The 19389-nt window shown below is 43.4% G+C and overlaps 1 protein-coding gene and 1 long non-coding RNA gene across 3 annotated transcripts in view; one reads left to right on the forward strand and one right to left on the reverse strand.

Annotated features, from left to right (window-relative positions):
- Positions 1 to 638: 638 nt before the first annotated feature.
- Positions 639 to 19389, reverse strand: part of LOC137342796 (uncharacterized) — a 35287-nt gene continuing 16536 nt past the window's right edge. Inside the window, exons 6-8 of the mRNA XM_068006983.1 lie at positions 17993 to 18179; positions 11265 to 11504; positions 639 to 1236 (exon numbers count right to left, since the gene is read on the reverse strand). Of these exons, the coding sequence (XP_067863084.1) occupies positions 1179 to 1236; positions 11265 to 11504; positions 17993 to 18179 (485 nt within the window). The 3' untranslated portion in view covers positions 639 to 1178. The remainder of the gene's footprint in view (positions 1237 to 11264; positions 11505 to 17992; positions 18180 to 19389) is intronic.
- LOC137342797 (uncharacterized) lies at positions 859 to 18235 on the forward strand. 2 transcript variants are annotated; one of them, XR_010967338.1, is made up of 3 exons: positions 859 to 941; positions 2031 to 2148; positions 17959 to 18235. It is a non-coding gene; the product is annotated as an uncharacterized lncRNA (long non-coding RNA). The 2 variants fall into 2 exon arrangements; XR_010967337.1 differs by lacking the exon at positions 859 to 941 and adding an exon at positions 1165 to 1266.

Here is a 19389-nt window from a genome sequence, read left to right on the forward strand (position 1 = left end):
GCATGTTACAAATATGCCTCCATGTACTATGTGCAAAATCTTCAACAAAAAAAAACTTCCAATAAAAGAACTTGAAAGAAACTGTAAAAATAATCTCGGAGCTAAACACTTATGAGCAGTGGACAAAATGTATCACTGACAATTTTAAAACAGGATCAGAAACAGACACTTCCCCATTGCAAGGCAGAATAATGCAGCCAATACATTGGGCCAGAAATCATTCCCGAAATAACAGAGGAGCTCAACAGTGCTCTCAGTTTTTAGTGGTGAATTGAAGGAGCAAGTTCCCATGTTTGCACATGCGCAGTGAAACGCGGAAATCCGGAACTTGCTCCTAGTGGTTCGCCAGCGATATGACCGCTTCGAATTAAAGGGACAGTGCACGCTGCAATCAAGGAAATCACTGAAAGTGCGGCAACTTGCTTATCTACCCAGCTAGAAAGTAACTAATTACGCCACCAAACAGGTATGCTTAAAAAAACTAAATTTTAAAAGCGCAGTTAGTCTTAATGACTGCCAAACAACTAAAAATTAACTTTTAAAAATGTGGAGTCTCATTACTCCTTATTTTAATAGTTTTGGGTCATTTAAAAAAAAAATTAAAATTAAAAAAAAACTTTTAAAAAACTTTTCCCTTCTGTCTCTTTAATTTAATTCAATTATTTCTTTGGCTTTTTATTTAAAAAAATTTTTTTTTTTATTTATCATGACATCCAGAATACTAACTTTCAATGAATGAAGTCTGCTTGCCTGCTTGCTGCTTGAGCAATGCAGCTTGAACCTGTGGACGAGACTTCTCTTTTTGACAGATTTTGTGGGCGTGTCTTCTCCTCTCAGACTTTTCCAGCCGCGCAGCAACTCACGCTGCTCAGAGGCTGGGTTGATAGCGCACATTTTGTTCAAAGTTCAAATTCAAGCAATTGGACACCACAGAGCCCGCAGTAAGTATTTTCGTTAAATAAATTCACAGGAGCTGCGGCGAGCGTTGCCTCGCCGTTCTGCGCAATTTCTGGTCCAATGAACTAAATGAGCTGTGGTTCGGGTGCCTCATGTTACATGGTGGGTTTACTGTATTTCATTACTTAGACTGGATGATGGCTGGATTTCCATCGATGATTCGGATGTTAATGTGTTTACTTTCGATTTCTTAAAATGCAGAAGCCTTTAAGGAATCCTTGTTATTCGAGGACCATCAACACTTTGCTAAAGTTGACAAAAACTCCATGACTGGGCTTGCTGTATGATCAAACACAAAGGCAATAATAGGTCAGAACATATTAAGTTTGAATTTAAAAAGTTGTATGTAACAAGATTTGCATATAGCTGAACTGGTTATATTTGTCCTGATTGTATCAGGGACAAATTGTGGCTTGTTAGTCATTTTCTTAATTTGCATAATTACCCATGAGAACAATAGGTCCAGAAGGGGACATGCTTATTTGTCCTGAAGCACTGTGAACAGGGAAACAGAAAAATAAACTGAGGAAATAACTCAACATGTATATGGATTATATACTTGAAAAGGAAACATTTGCAGGGCTATAAGGAAAGAACAGGGGAGTGGGACTAATAGGATAGCTTTCAAAGAGCCGGCACAGACACAATGGGCTGAATGGCCTCCTCCGTGCTGTATGAACAAGAAAGATTTCTGTCAAGAGTATATGCACTGGCTCTGCACTTGGGGGTTGCAACCATGGTGCACAGGCAGTAATACAATGGTGAATTTAGCTCTGGAAAGACTGCCCCTGGTCTATACTGTCAGGCCGCACCTTAATTGGAGCTCATAACTCGTGTGAGCTGCAGCAGCAAACAGGGCTTCAATCAGATTCAGGCCAAATTCAGCCTTTATTTATAAAGAGTAAAGGCAGATTAACATCCTTCATCAAAACCAGAGGAAATAATCACTGGAATTCTGCCAGAAACATTAGCCTGTCTTTTCTTTGTACAGCTGCTGATGGGCCAACTGTGTGTTTCCAGTTGTTTCTGTTTTGATTTCAGATTTCTAATGTTTGCAGTTTTATTTGTCTCAGGTCAGACCAGACTAATCTTGGTCGGGAGTACATATGATCAACAGAAGGCACAAATCAAAGAGAGATTAACAGTTTTTCAAGAGAACAAAAACTAGAACAGCAACAGACCCCGGGAAAGGTAAGCCATTATAAGGTGATCATTTCTGCTCCTTAATGCAGCATTTAAACAGGCAACTGAAGATGAATGTGCCTCATTTACAAACTACATCTTATTCTCATTTGTGATACAGGGGGACAGAGGAGAGAGACATGGGGGGCACTGTGGGAGAAACCACAGCTGCACTAGATGTCAGAACATCTGTAATACTTTTAATCTTCTGTGGTTATCTGTATTATTTACTTACTATCAAAACATATTGTATTCTAAGATCGCAGTGAAAAGAGTGGGGACGGTCACTGCGGGGAGAGAGAGAAAGACGACTGGAGAGAGTCGTTGTTGAAAGGGCAAAAGCGGACAGTCGCAAAGGTGACTTTGAAAAGGGGGAAGAGAGGAACTAGGATCACGTTGGAAAAGAGGAATGGGGAGACAGGACATGGTCTTGTTGGGAGACAGTATAAAGGCAAAGGAGATTTTTTTTTATTCGTTCATGGGGTGTGGGCGTCGCTGGCAAGGCCAGCATTTATTGTCCATCCCTAATTGCCCTCGAGAAGGTGGTGGTGAGCCGCCGCCTTGAACTGCTGCAGTCTGTGTAGTGAAGGTTCTCCCACAATGCTGTTAGGAAGGGAGTTCCAGGATTTTGACCCAGTTACGATGAAGGAACGGCGATATATTTCCAAGTTGGGATGGTGTGTGACTTGGAGGGGAACGTGCAGGTGGTGTTGTTCCCATGTGCCTGCTTGCTCTTGTTCTTCTAGGTGGTAGATGTCGTGGGTTTGGGAGGTGCTGTCGAAGAAGCCTTGGCAAGTTGCTGCAGTGCATCCTGTGGATGGTACACACTGTAGCCACGGTGCGCCGGTGGAGAAGGGAGTGAATGTTTAGGGTGGTGGATGGGGTGCCAATCAAGCGGGCTGCTTTGTCCTGGATGGTGTCAAGCTTCTTGAGTGTTGTTGGAGCTGACTCATCCAGACAGGTGGAGAGTATTCCATCACATTCCTGACTTGTGCCTTGTAGATGGTGGAAAGGTTTTGAGGAGTCAGGAGGTGAGTCACTTGGCGCAGAATACCCAGCCTCTGACCTGCTCTTGTAGCCACAGTATTTATATGGCTGGTCCAGTTAAGTTTCTGGTCAATGGTGAGCCCCAAGATGTTGATGGTGGGAGATTCGGTGATGATAATGCCGTTGAATGTCAAGGGGAGGTGGTTGGACTCTCTCTTGTTGGAGATGGTCATTGCCTGGCACTTGTCTGGCGCGAATGTTACTTGCCACTTATCAGCCCAAGTCTGGATGTTGTTCAGGTTGTGCTCCATGCGGGCTCGGACTGCTTCATTATCTGAGAGGTTGCGAATGGAACTGAACACTGTGCAATCATCAGCGAACATCCCCATTTCTGACCTTATGATGGAGTGAAGGTCATTGATGAAGCAGCTGAAGATGGTTGGGCCGAGGACACTGCCCTGAGGAATTCCTGCAGCAATGTCCTGGGGCTGAGATGATTGGCCTCCAACAACCACTACCATCTTCCTTTGTGCTAGGTATGACTCCAGCCACTGGAGAGTTTTCCCCCTGATTCCCATTGACTTCAATTTTACTAGGGCTCCTTGGTGCCACACACGGTCAAATGCTGCCTTGATGTCAAGGGCAGTCACTCTCACCTCACCTCTGGAATTCAGCTCTTTTGTCCATGTTTGGACCAAGGCTGTAATGAGGTCTGGAGCCAAGTGGTCCTGGCGGAACCCAAACTGAGCATCGGTGAGCAGATAAAGTTTCAGAAAGAATAAATATAGAACAAAGAGAACCAAAAAACAGTAACAGGTATAAATCACTATGAATTTAGTGTGTTGTGTGAAGAAATGGGCTATGACATTTTTAATTGACACCTCAGAAACTGCTAATTCTCTGCTGCAGTCCTTGTGTTGATGGTGCTCCCATATGGTGTTGGGTAGGAAATTTCAACTAAGTATATGATCTCACTCCTACCTCTTGAGTATTGCTTTCTTTTATTGGTTGAGTTCTGAAGTCTCCTTGCCCAGATCATCCATGAAAAATATCTGTCTCTTCTACCTCTATACACAGCTGGAAGCACCATGTCAGCTGGCACCTTTTTCCAGGACAGAGGGCATCTTATCGTTAGTAATGAGTAAGCTTGTATGAGAAATCAGGTAGTTTGTTTTTTTGGTATAGGGAATAGACTCAGTTGCTATACATGTCAAAGTACTTTTGAAAAAAAAAACCTGCAATTAGCTTTAAACAGATTGTGCACACTCCAATCTCACTGCCACCATTAATGGAGAGCAGACATCCTGCAAAGGAATCTCCTAAGCGACTGCCAACTCAGCACATCTGTCATAAATAAATAAACGGAGGACTTCATGGTGGGAAGGGACTGTAGCTACAATTATTGAAGAAATGGGTTAGAGAGAGAAAAACTGCCTCAGTACTTGGGGTTTACATTGAGATATTCCCTGTGCTCATGTACCACTAATGTTTGGTGAAGCTGTGAGGGTTCCTCCAGATTGATGCTTTACAAATGCCATGTCCAGAGACGTAGTTCAAAGATATTCACGAAGCAGACAGAAAATGGTCAAAGTGACCATTCACTGAATCAGAGGGTTTCCTGCCACAGAGGTGATGGTGCTAAAATCAATGCTTCAGGATGAAGTAAAACAATGGTGTAAACTCACTGAGATACTAACCCTTCAACAACAACTTGTGTTTATATAACGCCTTTAACGTAGTAAAACGTCCCAAGGTGCTTCACAGGAGCATTATCAGACAAAACTTGTCACCGAGCCACATAAGGAGATATTAGGGCAGGTGACCAAAAGCTTGGTCAAAGAGGCAAGTACAAGAATGGTGTATACTCATTGTGATACTAACCCTTCAGTGTAGGGCTAAGTACAAGAATGATGTACACTCACCATGATACTAGTCCTTCAATGTAGGGGTACGTGAGATGCACCTTATTTCTTTTTCCCTCAGTGTTTTTGTCTGAGTGAATGATTTTTAACCTGCATGTAAATCAATCTACATTTCAAATACATGAATCTCACCATATTATCTTGTCTTTTAAAGCTCTTTCTGGAGAGTTCCATTTATGTGGTAAGCAGGAAGTTTTGCTGGAACTGTGAATTCTTAATTTAATCATTTTTAAAATTTGAGCCAATATTCTTATACTCCCAAAACACAAAGTAAAGAAACTGAATAGGCATTGCTCCTAAAAAGGAGAACAGGGAATGGACAATATCTCAGTGACTAACCCAAACATTGTATGTATTGCAAGAATTGGAATAGGAGTTGGAAAACCAGAGCAACTCTATGAAAGCAGCTTATTTCTGATCGGTCCCAATATTAGAATCATTAGATGTTGAAGAAGAGCTTTTTGATTTCTATCAAATGCTTCACTGAATTTCATTGTTATAGGTGAAATAATTGGCGCAGCAGAGTCCAGGAAAACCTTAGCACTGAGTAAATGCATTGAATCTCAGTCTCAGTGTGCCTCCACTTCAGTGAAAGTGTCTGTGCCTGTGGTAAAATGAAATATACAATGAAACCCAGTAATAAGAACATCCTGTTTGGCAGAAGATAGGGGAAGAGTGAAAGGATTACAACACTGTTACCTCCTGAAGTTAGGACTTGAACCCAACCCAGTGACCTCTCTTTGCCTCCCAGAAGAGAGTTAATAAAAATGGATTGGGTGAACTCAAAGCAGTTCCCAGTCGATACACATATTCACACCACAGAACTGCCCATGATTTGGTACAAATTGACACTGTCAGCCCAGGCTGGTCGATAGATAAACTTGCCTTAGAGTGCTTCTTGCTGACAGTGAGTGTAAAAGACTGATGCAAACATTTCATTCTCCAGTATTGGCACAAACTTTAGAATGAAAGGTGCTGCTTGGTCTATTCTTGTAGGCCCCCCTACCCTCCAAGAAAAAAATCTAACAAAATTAATAAACTGATAATGGGGATAAGGGGATGTGGGATGTGGGAGGAGGGCAGGCACATGGGATTAGGACAACTGCTGGTCTGGAGGATAAACACCAACAGAGACTGGTTGGGCCAAAGGGTCTATTCCAGTGTTGTAATTTCTATGTAATATACTATGGGCTTTTCCATGGAAAAGGTTCAGTTGAAATTGCAGGTATATAAACAAGATGGCTCCTGGTAAGGACATTCCTCTCAAAGCAGTTGTCACCTAAATCTGCCCTCATCCGCTACCAAAGCATCTTTGGAGCCAGTTCTCCTCTACCCAACCATTGCCGCTGAACTTATTTGCATGCCCATTGTAGTTTTAGCAGACTTGTCACTGAAACTGTCCATTTAAACTGGCTTTGTCTCTACTGGCCCAGATATGTGATCGTCAGTGCCTTTGAACGGGCACCTTGGCCTTGGCCACACGGACCTCCGACCTATTGTAGCGTAATCCCAGCACTGAAAAGCTTTGCCTAGGCCGGCGTTCCTTACCTACATTTGACTGCCACAAACCTCACAGCAGAAAAATAGATGCTGTTGTCACTTTCTGCCTTCAGAAATTCCACTCCTCTGCTGGTTTTGCTGCACCTGCTCTCAAGGACATCATTTCATCCCCACTCCCACAGCATCTCACCCAATTTAAAATCTCACAATCTCCTCTGCCCTTGCCCTGCCCCTGCTGCGACTGCCCATTATACACCAGCCTACTCCTTCTCCAATACGTGATTGGGAAGTGCTATCACCAATGATCTGACTGAGGAAGAAACCTAAACCATGACAGGAGCAGGTACATTGGCCGAGCACATCCCCAAATTCAAGGCGTAGGAGAGAGTGAAGTACCCAGGGGCTGATAGCCTCGTTTGTTAGCAAGGAAAGCACGACAAACTCTACAAGAAGTAACAGATACCCCATGTGATCAAGACAGAAGATGCTGACCACACAGACAATCAAAGCTGAGTGCCTGATGCCAGCTTCACCCCGGACCATTGCTGACAACCAAGCACCCCCCGAACCATTGTGCCCTCCTGCAACAGTAGACCATCAACAACCAACAGCCCCTGATCTTCAGACTGCCCAGTCTCTGACCTCCAGTCCCTCACTAGTCTGACTGCCTGCTTGAAAACCTTGCACGACTGATCACCACACAGCCTCAGACTTTCAGCCTAAGGGCTCCTATGCCATTAATATGGGCCTTGTCTCCCATCACCACCGCAGCCTTGCTGCTGAACCCTCAAGGAAGGTCTGTGCTCTCAACTACTGAACCTGTTACTAGACTCTTCAAGTCTGTATTCTAAGGAATTACTTGCTAGGTCTAGTCATCTGCTACCTGAGGGAAAGATTGTTCTATTGATCCCATAAAAACTGTGGTTAAGGTATGGTCCTATTCAATAAGGGTGATCAATGAGGTGAATCGGCTTTGTGTTGTGCTGAGCCGTTGAAACACATATAGTCACAATAGGAAAATGCACCAAACTATCATTTCACGCACAAATTTCTATCTCTTTGCTGAGTTGGCTGATTTCAGTTGAGACAATATTAGGATTCCATAAGCAGCCTTAACATCCCTGGGCTAGAGACGATAACATTCTGCCAGGGTCCCTGCTCCTGATCACTATTCAGTGATTCCTGCCAGACTTCAAGCGAAATTGGAATTGATGCCCTCCTGGGTAAAATAGCTTGCAGATAGCATGCATAGGTTCACATGTGAGTAACAGCCACATGGGCAAGGAAACGGGGTGATGGCATCCAAGGGGCATTGGACCAGATTGAGTCAGTGCCTCCAACATAAAGTGGGCACAAAAGAGACGGAGAGCTATGGAAAAAAATCAGAAAACCGCCAGAGGCAATGGGGTGGAATATTTTTCAGCAGGTAGAAATGTTTCCATGAGCCCAGCACGCTTTGTGGCCTATGGTTTCCAACACTGTGTAGTTCCACCTGAATGATAGCCTGTCCTCTGGCTCTCTGTGGGACATTCCACCTTAAAGCAAATTAACACCTCACTACCTTGTAATGGCAGGTGAAAGATAGCGTCATGGCTTCATAGGTTTGTGTGGCCTACTTGCCCAAATTCAGCTCCCCAGTTGAAAGAGCAACACATGAAGCTGGGTAGCCTCAGTGGTACAAGAAAAACAACCCAAAATTGTGAGAGGTGAAAGTAAACTTCTAGAAAAAGGCACTGGCAGCCTCACAATCAGTTCATTCTGAGCAGTCAACCACTAACATTACATTGAATCAAACATTCTGTCAGATTTTGGTGTAATGTATAACTATGACAGTTCGATGTACTGTTTAAAATTGCAAGAAATCCAGGCACTTAACTACTTGGCATAATTTGTAAGGTTTAAAAGAGAAGTTGGCCAGATTCTAACTACATGATTGATTTATTGTTTCTTTCAACTATCTCAGGCACCAGGTAGCCAAGAATGTGCAATATGCAAATGTTCAAGTATCATCTAGGTGGTGCATAGGAATTCAAACCTGCATAAGTCGGTGAGTAAATTGCAAGCCCATCTCAGGTGGCATGGCAGTGAAGGTGCTACATTTAGCCTCAGCTAGAGCAGGGGAGAGGGGAAAAACAATTGTCCAAGGTTTCTTATTCTTATTGTTATCTGCTGACTCCCTGCTGGACGTATGCAGATCTGGATCTGGGGTGAGCACAGGTTTGAGTTTGGCTGTGAACGCTGGCACTCCCAGTCCAGAATGGCACTTCAGCAAGGTGTCAAATGGCCGTCATTGTCTGCACCACACCTCAGCACTTCAGGAGAGAGGAGACAAGAGGACAGAATCAGAGGAAAATTCAAGAGAAAAGACAATATGTGAAGAAAAACTTCAGCGCCCTGAACTTCACCCGATCTCCTGCCGTAACTTCGGTGGAAGGTCAGCTGAAACCTTGGAGAAACAGTGTAAACGACAGGGGACAGACACTGCAGCCTTGGTGGCCTCTGTCCCAAGAGGCTCATAGTCATATGGGACAACAGGCAACATCTCAAATCCCAGGCCCCTCAGGGCGTCACTAGAAGAAATGTTGCAATAGGACTGAGGAAAAAAAATCAAAAAACCACAAGGGTAGTGAATGGTGGTGAGTTTAAATGACTTCTCAGTTATAAAGTTCCAGAAATCTTGTATGATTGTTGTTGTCAGGCATGTTGTTATGATGTTCATGGGTTTTTTTTCAAATTGAACACATAAATTTGTACCGAAACTGAAAAGGAAATTAATGGGCTTAGAACCCCTATTGGATTTCCGATTTTAATGTTCTGAGGAGGTTGTAGAATTAAATTATGTGGAGCATCTTTATTATTGATGTATTATAGTTATATGACCAGACATTACTGAAAGTCTCTCCGATGTGTTTGTCTCACAGCTGTCCGTGGCCCTGCTGTGTCCTCATGTCCAAGTTACTCTCTCTCAGGGGATTGAGCTTCTGACACTCTCCTCCTCAGGGATCTCAATTTCCAGGGCTTTCTGGAGAGCAAAATTGTGGAGGACACAGCAGGCCACCACAATTAATGAGACAACACTGGGAGGAAACTGAAGGAAGCCCCCAGGCCCCTCCAGTCACCTGAATTTTCCCTTCAGCTTGCCAGTGGCCTGTTAAACTTTAATTCAAGTGTGGAAGTGAGCCCCACTGTAGCATTCCTGAGTTTCATGGGTGGTCCTTCTCAATGTTGTTAGGAGTCTCAGTAATATTAGATAACCCCTGTCTCAAAGAAGCCAGTCAGTGTCTTGTGCTTGATTCTGACACTGGACTACCAAAGAATGAATGAATCAGGGCATCTCCTTGCACACTGAGCAGTGACATGCAGAAACTTGTGTCTGTCGTCATCAACTAATTATACATTAAGGGAGTGAAATCTCTTTGTGTTAACATAACAGTATGGGTTGACAGTGGGGCCTCGTATGGCCACGAGTGGAATCTATAGTTCCACACACTCATGTCCAAGGTACTCTGCATAAACCCTGTGATCCAACGAAAATTAATGCTCACTCAACTGTCTTCTTCCCGATTCAGTTGCAATCAACAGGACTGCCCTGACACACAGGGCATGAATTACTTGCCTTATGCAAGAATGGACAGCAAACTGATTGACCTGGTAGAAATCGCTTGTTGCCCCTTGGAATGGGCCAGTGGTCCAGGAATAATTCCTTGCTGTTTCTTGAGGAAGTTTGCAAATCTCCCTCTAGGGTGGTGCAAAGCTTTTCCAGGGCTTCTGGAGAAAACCAGAACCTCATTACGCAAAACTCCAGGGAGATAGTCAAATACGATATGTCTGGGTCTATACACCCTGGTGGCCGGGTGTCTGCAGGAGGTCCAGGATCTCCTACGTTGCGGCCTTACAAGTCTGGCCTTGCAGCTTTCTTGGCTGTTCCTCCTCCTACATGTATATCACAAAGAGGGGAATCCCCAGCGGGAAACCCATAGTTTTTAAAAAAATATTTGTCCATGGGATGTGGACGTCACTGGCAATGCCAGCATTTATTGCCCATCCCTAAGTGCAGAATAGTTTAAGGAAATTTCTCAAACAAAAATAATCTCGAAGTTGACATCCAAATGAGGCCTCAAAAATGAAGAGCAAAGAAAAAAATTAGCAAAAGACCAGTCTACAGTAAAGTTACGAGCCTCTATCGAAAACACAATGAAACACAGCAATTGCCCTTTAAGATTTCAGTATCAGCCTTCCTCATCTGGATAGGGGGACCGACTAGATTGATGGATCTTAGGGAGCAAATGATGGAATTTAGTCCTGATGATGTCGTACTGGCCTCAACCCATCATTTATGTGGCTGCACTTTATCACGGGGTGGATGCATCTTACATGCTACCTCACTTCTGGGGAAATATAGGGCAAATCCTAAATGGGATGTCAAACTTGCAGAGCCTCTCTCCTCCCTAAATTCTGCCCCTCCCTCCCCTCCACATCCTCATAGATCCTCTGCACTTACGCTCTACCAAACCATCGGAGTTTCTGGGCCCTGGTCTCACAATCCCACATCTAAGATGCTGATGACTAGAACAGCGATGGACTATGCTGAGAAATAAACCTGGAATTTGAAGACACATTTATCAAGACAAACCGAGCGGGGAAAGAAAGGGTAACCCAAAAAAGCAAATGTTTCCATACTGACATGGTTCACGTGCTGATATTGTCATTACTCACCAGTGAAAGTAACAGTGTCCTGCGAACACTCCATTGCGTAGGCCATTTTCAGGAAAATCCAGTTCCACTCCAAGGCATATTTCTGGCACAGCAAGCAGTCCGCCCAAATACTTCACCACACCCGCTCCAATTTTGCCATTTGGCAATATAACCTTCACTCTGTGCCCGATCTGTAAATCTAAGATAGAGCGAGGTGCATATGCTTTCAGGGGTCGATCATTTCCGAAATCTGCCTTAAATCTGAGAGAGAGAGAGAGAGAGAGAGAGAGAGAGAGAGAATGTATGCAGTTAGTTCTCTTAGGCTTCATTGTGTAGAGTTAGAACTCAAAACAATGTAAGTTAACATCATCCGGAGACACAGGAGGTAATTGTGACTTTGGGCGACAATGTGAAATGAGCGATATCAATTCAGCCACCCGCTCGCTGTACATCTCTCCTGATTTTCATTTCCAGTGGCTTCAATGGAAAATGTAAAAATATAAAATAAAATTCTTTTACCAAATTGTCATTAGCAACCAATGACAGTTAGAACTTTTCTTTAACTTTACACAAGCACACCCATGCGCACACGCATGCACAGGAGAATCTGTAGGTGTGTACATTAATTCAGTTGTCATAAAGGGAAGCAAAGAGCTGGGAGCAAGATACTGAGCCGACCTCCCGATCAGGGAACGGCGTAGGAGGATGCACTTAAAGGAGGAGAAAAAGTAACACAAACAAATTGAGAGGGAACTATAAGTAAACAGAAAATAAAGAATTCAGCCGTAGCCAGATAGCTAATCACAAAGGCAACAGTGCAGTAATAGTGTATGATACAGATCACATGTCCTGTCAAATAGCAGAGTTGAGTTATTTTGGCAGGATATATCGGTGTGCGCTTGCACTTTATAACGGGGTAGAAATCGCTCCCGAAATAACAGTGAGCTCAACAGCACTCTCCATTGTTAGTGGCAAAATCGAGGACCAAGTTCAGGCGTTCGCACGTGCAGTGAAAAGCGGAAATCCGGAATTTGCTCCTAGCGGTTCACCGGCGATATGACAGCTGCGAATTAAAGGGACATCGCAAGCTCCAATCAAGGAAATCACTAAAAAAGCACCAACTTGCTTATCTGCCCAGCTGGAAAGTAACTAATTATGCCACCAAACTGGTATGCTTAAAAATAAAAGGTCTAAACTAAGTTTTAACAGCCCATAAAGTCTTAATGACTGCCAAGCAACTAAAAATTAACTTTTAAAAATGTGGAGTCTCATTACTCCTTATTTTAATCGTTTTTGGTCATTAAAATTTTTTTTTAAATTAACATTTTTTTTTACTTTTCCGTTCTCTTATTTAATTCAATTATTTCTTACCCTTTCTTTTTTCGCTGTCTATAACTGTTTATACATTGATTTAAAACCTCTCACTTCCTGGTTTAACATTCCAAGCCGGCAAAGACAGTTAACACAGCTTGTCAAAAATGCTGCGATCTGATTGGTTGAGGGGACAGAGTGATCCTCTTGCTTCTCCCATGGGATCCTAGCTTCGGTGGAGCTAATGCTGGGCTCCTCTCCGCTTTCTATTCGAGGAAGCGGCTGATGAAAAGACCGCGGTAAGTTTGTAGGTTAGTATCAATCTATGGTGCGGCGAGCAGTGTTGGTTGTCCGCTCTGAGCGATTTCTACCCTGTTGTGTTTTTGGGCGCTTTTATTAAAAGCACTGCAAGAGCACCACTTACTCGAGATGTTGGCACAGTGCTGCTTTGCAAAGCATCTTGGACCTAGGGATAAGGCTGGAGGTTGAGTGCTTAGCCAAGTTTGACTGAACCTACTTGTACCGAGTTCATAATGAGACCTATTTCTGTAACCCAGCCTCACTAGTTGAATCTGCACAAGCACGACTGAGTGGAACTGCTGGCTCGCAGCTGAGCAGCAAGTGCGTCTAGATCAGTCATCATGTGCACACTCACGTCAGAGGATGTAAAAAACAAAAAAATACTCTGTTAATTGAAACCGCGACTAAAACAGATGGTGCGTGGTACAATGAAGAGGCGAGGGGAATTCCATTATCAGTTCACCAGTGGTTTATCAGTCTAAAAGCATCACTTGAATGAAACTTACCTTTTAAGTCAGCGCTGATTTGATACATTCCATTTTTATTGCCAATATGTTATTTTGTTTCAGCTGATTTAGAGTCTGAACTGACCTCTGTTTGACATAAACAGAACAAATCAACTCTGTGATGCTTTGAGAGAACCTGTCCACTGTGGGTCAAACAGAAGGTTTGGTAACACAGCTCCAGCACAGTAATCGCCTCACGAGATTCACCAGCACCATCTGGAGGTCATTCTGTTACTATTACCAATCTGAAGTGATAACAATTTATAGTAGCAGTTTGAAACTTACATTATGCACAAGTGGTGTAAAAGGCCTAATGTGCTGAGGGAATCATAAGGGATGTTCAAATGTAGATGGATTATAAAATGGTTGGGGTACCAGAGGAGCTTCAGTGGGCTGAAACCAACATATGCATTTTATGCGGCACCTTTAATGTAGCAAAACATTCCAAGGTGCTTCATAGAGCTGTAATCAAACAAAAATGGATACCTAGTTAAGGCGATATTAAGCAGAGTGACCAAAAGCTTCATCAAAAAGGTGGGTTTTAAGGAGGGTCTTAAAGGAAGAGAGGGAGGGGTTTAAAGAGGGAATTCCAGAGGCCAGAGTCAGAGGAAGAGTGTTCTGCGGGAGTTGTCTGGAGGAGGTTACAGAGATAGGGAGGGGAGAGGCCATGAAGGGATTTGAATATGAGGATGAGACAATGTAGGTCATAGAGGAGAGGAATAATGAGTGAGTGGAACATGGTGTGGGATAAGGGTTTGGGTGCTATGGTTTGATTTGATGCTAGCAGTGTGTCTCAGTATGAAAGTGAAACATTATAACACAAGTAAACACCATTGAACAGAGTATTTGATACAGGTTTGTAATCTTTACCTCTCCAATGTCAATACAAAGTTTATAATTTCAGTTTTATACATATTGTAACTGCGCCCCCCACCCCCGCTCACACACACTCATACTCATTTTAGGTTTACTTTCTTTGACCTCTGAAATATCCAAAAAGGCTGTAATCCCCAGCCACTCACTCAGGTTCAACCAAACCTTGCGAAAACTTGTCACCCTCTTCAACTCAGTTGTGTTTTAAATGCCACATCCTATTCATTCCAAGACTGCTCATCCGTCACTTTCCATTAACCCCAACTTGTCCAAAACGGAGCTGCCAATATTCTATCCTGCACCCTCCCCTCCCCATCCTCCACCCCCGCTGTCCCCTCCCCCCTCTGTCCTCACTGGCCGACATTGGTCTCGTGTCTCCCATCCCATCTCTGCACCTTCCTCCAGTCTTACATCCCTTCCCACGCACTTCAGTTCCTCGATGCTAGCCTGATGTGCATCCCATCCTCTCTCTGCTCCAACATTGCTGGAAAAGCCTTCAGTCGCCTCGCTCCAACTCTCTGGAATTCCCTCCCGAAACTTTTCTGCCTCTCCACTTCTCAAAACTCAATGTTTAAGATGCTATATTAATGCAAGTTACTGTGATTGGTCCAAAGGAAATTTGGTAATGGACCTTTTCTCCCCCCTTTCTCTTCTGAACTGCCCTCCATGCGACACATTTCACAGGTGCTGGGAGCACTCCAGTACCTCACCCAAGTGGCTAAATTTCATGTGTCAGCCAAAGTCAGTGAGTGCTGGCGGAATATTCAACCATTAGGGGAATCAAAGCTGACCACAATACCATCCTTACCCGACATTCATAGAATCATACAGCACAGGAGGCGGCTATTTGGCCCATCGTACCTGTGCCGGCTCTTTGAAAGAGCTATCCAATTAGTCCCACTCCCCTGCTCTTTCTCCACAGCCCTGCAAATTTCTCCTTTTCAAATATATATCCAGTTCCCTTTTAAAAGTTAGATAGCTTCATAGTCACAATTTACTGCTATTTCTCCCCCCCAATTTTATTTTAAACTGAATTCAAATTCTGAAGCTGCCATAGTGGGATTTGAACTTTGTTCTCTGGATACATAACCACTACACTACCATACCCCTGCTACCCACTTATCTACAATGTGCATACATTTCAGCAGCATTCACTTGGATGTCTGATTTCCTCTCCTTTCCTGCCCACAAGCCTTGTTCCTGTACTTGTAGGCTGATTCTCTGCACATAATACCAAGAATAGAATCAGTTTGCCATCTTGATGATTGTCATTGAGATTAACTAATTCAGCCTTGGGCGGGGATTAAACCTGGAACTTCCCTTTTCTTTGTGTGGCTCAATACCACATCACACTTGGCATTTACACACTGGGCTATCGGGGAACATGTGACTCTGTTGACATAGAATGACAGAAGCCATTTTAGTATGGGCAAAGGAGGGAGAAGCTATTCTCAAAAGAACGTTGACCTTTTTTAAACCTCTCTTTTAAATATATTTTTGTGTTTACACATGGTTTACCTCTTATTTTCTTTCTGTGTGGGGAACTGTCGAGCTTCTCTCAGCGCCCTCGATTTCCAAACCCACAACCAAAATAATAGCAATTGCACAAGAGGACCACAATCTTCTGGCAGCCATTTTGAAGCATCAGAATTAAAGCACAGTTTCTTACCAGTAAGTACACTTTAGTTCCATAAACATTTACTTAAAAAGGCCCTTAGGCAGAATTCCAAGAAACTAATTAATCCTGCACGAAATACACGGAAAACATTTTTTTTCATCAACTCTGCCAAGAAATGGGATTAGTTGGACGCACAAGGCAGTATTTGTTTCTATCACAATGGGACCCGCATGAAGCAAGCACCATATTTTTCTCTGCTTCCCCTCTCAATACTCTCCCAAACCATGCACCATTCCCAACCTAGACAGCAAGCGGGTGACCTGTTCTAATGCAGCTCTATGACAGCCTGCTGGCACCAAAAGGTAGCACGAGAGTAGCTAAAGGAGACTGGCATTCTGTTTATCCCTCCTTCTCTGTAGGGGAAGTGATTGATCTCTGCTTCCCACTCTTGCCATGTTGGCACATCTTAGAATGGTAAACCACCATTGCCAACTGCCCACCTCTTAGTTATTATGACAGAGAGATGGTGTTTGTGTACCCGCACCCAGTACTCAACTCAACAGAAATATTCCCCTCTTGTTCCTGGACTTGTAGACTGGTTCTTTGCACAGAATACTAAGATAGGATGAAAACAAATCCACCAATACACTAGTGAAAACATAAACATAAACATACATATTTCCTGGCTTCATTCAAACACAGGTACAAATAAATGACTGTCAAGGTGAGATTCCCATTGTTGTACCAAGTGAGAAGTTTCAAATAGACAACACAAAAGATACTATGCATTATTCTGACATTTGAGACCAAGGACTGTCACATTTCAGGATATTTTAGTCATCTTTCCGCAGAAAGAAAGACTTGCATTTATATAGCACCTTTCAGAACCTCAGGACTTCTCAAAGCGCTTTACAGCCAACGAAGTACTTTTTGAAGTGTAGTCACTGTTGTAAAGTAGGAAACATGGCAGCCAATTTGCGCACAGCAAAGTCCCACAAACAGCAACGTGATAATGACCAGATAATCTGTTTCAGTGACGTTGGTTGAGGGATAAATATTGGCCCGGACACCAGGGAGAACTCCCCCATTCTTCTTTGAAATAGTGCCACGAGATCTTTTACATCCACCTGAGATGGCAGACAGGTCCTCGGTTTAACTTCCGACAGTACAGCACTCTCAGTACTGCAATGGAGCATCAGCCTGGATTTTGCGCTCAAGTCACTGGAGCGGGATTTGAACCCATGACCTTCTGACTCAGAGGCGAGAATTCTGCCACTGAGCCACAGCTGACACCAAATAGGATTTGGAAGCAAGTTTTATTTGAGTGGCATGTTATAAATCAAAGTGGCTTTACACAGATTTTCAAATTGACTTTAGAGCTACGTGCAACAGCTGCTGAGACAAAGGGTTTATTTGTTAAGGGATCAGGTACTAAGACGTGTATTAAAGCCAGACCAGCCACTTTGTGGAATATCACAAACTGAGACAGTGAGAGTGAACTGACTCATCCCAGACTCATGGAAGTTATGATGGTCCCCATTCATTTTTGTTACCATCAAAGCAAGAGATGGTTTCTCGGAAAGAGCCCAAGGCAAAATGGTTCAGGGCTGCAGTGAACTTCACAGCCACTTGTAATGCAGTGCCTTGGAAAGTGGCTGGAGTGTCACCACTTCTCCCTTGATCGCTGATTCCCCCCCCCCACCACATCGTCGCTCCCTCTAGACGCAAAAAGCCCCCCCATCCCGGTCACCCCCACTTCCTGATTTACCTGAGGACCACTATGATACCACCAGTGGCCCACTATTCATTCATGCTTCATCAGCGAGATGCCAGTTACTCTCTGCAGCTCGGTGGCTCAATGGAAATGAGGTCCAAGGCCCAATTTCGGGGATGCCTTGGGCCTCAACATTCAGGACCAAGTTTCTAGGCCATGGTTTCCAAATCTGTCCACCAGTGACATTTTCCTCATGTCTTATCTGGATCTGTTATAGGCTAATTGATGGAGATTGACTGCTATGATTCGTCAACAACTCCATTATCATTGTATCATGTGACTACCAGGATGGTAGATGGCGAACTAGATGGACCTTGTTCTTTTTTTGTCTAGCAATTCCTACGTTCCTGTGGTTCTGACAACCAACCTGTATGGGAGTGATGCACTGGATCCAGGTCTGGAGGAGCTGTAACTTGCCACAGACGAGGTGAGAGAGGTGGACCCACATGGAAGGCTGCACAAGGGCGTTGCAGTGATATGGTGCTTGACGTAGGGCTCGCTTGTGAATGACATCACCTCCCCGTGGTCACTTTCATGAAGCTGTGATATGAAATCTGTCAAAGTAAATATAAGCACAGCAGACTATTACCTACACAGTGGCATTAATAAAAATACCTGTACTAACTATTAAGGAAATATATACACTTTTAATAAATAATCCAAAATGTATTAAAATCTTACATCTGCGTGCAGTTCCTACTGTCACATTTTTGTATCAACTTTTTCAGCATTTCCAGCAATTCCTATGTCCACATTTACAATAGAAACTACCTATGTAAATTTGTCACACGTAATTACACCCTCCAGCCAGTGAAGGCACTGTAACACCATAGTTTTGCAACTCCCAGTTCCTCAGCCTGTACTGCAAAAACTCCTGTGCTCCAACCAACTCTACTTCTCTGCTTCCCAAATTCCTGTAAGTTTTGCCGTGTAACTACAAATAATAATGTAGAATTACATAGAATGTACAGCACAGAAACAGGCCATTCGGCCCAATTGGTTCATGCCGGTGTTTATGTTCCACACGAGCCTCCTGCCACCCTACTTCATCTAACCCAAACAGCATAACCTTCAATTCTTTTCTCCCTCATGTGTTTATCCAGCTTCCCCTTAAGTGCATCTTCGCTATTCGCCTCAACTACTTCCTGTGGTAGCGAGTTCTACATTTAAACCACTCTCTGTAAAGTTTCTCCAGAATTTCCTATTGGATTTATTGGTGACTGTCTTATATTTATGGCCCCTAATTTTGGCCTCTCCCACAATCATATAAAATCAAAGTATATAAAAATAAGGACAGAATGTATGGCTTTAATAGGGGGACTGAGTTATGTGGTCCAATTAACCCCCACTGTCCAACACCTGCTCTAACTACACTTGGCCTTAATTCTCCATGTGCAAGGAAACTAGCTCAACCTCTTGAATTTATATAACCTCTGTTTTTATTAACATAGGCCTCTTTAGATCGACGCCTCAGTGCCTAGAGGTTAAAGGGTATTTCCTTCATGAGGAGTGTCTGGCAGAGTGTTTGCTGGAGTAGGGACAAGTGCCCAAAGTGTCGTGCGTCATTTTTGTCAGAATAGCCTGACTCACAAGTGACAGATGGTAAGATGGAGAAAAAAAATGATGCAATCCAACATGATTTCTCCCATTATATTAAAAAGGGTTTCCAAACATTCTTTCATAGAGTTGCTGCTTTTTTAGATTATACGTAACAGACAAAATAACGTGTTTTCTTAGAATTTGTTGGATGGACACGGTCATTCT

The sequence above is a fragment of the Heptranchias perlo genome, chromosome 26 (assembly GCF_035084215.1).
Source record: "Heptranchias perlo isolate sHepPer1 chromosome 26, sHepPer1.hap1, whole genome shotgun sequence".
NCBI classification, from domain to species: Eukaryota; Metazoa; Chordata; class Chondrichthyes; order Hexanchiformes; family Hexanchidae; genus Heptranchias; species Heptranchias perlo.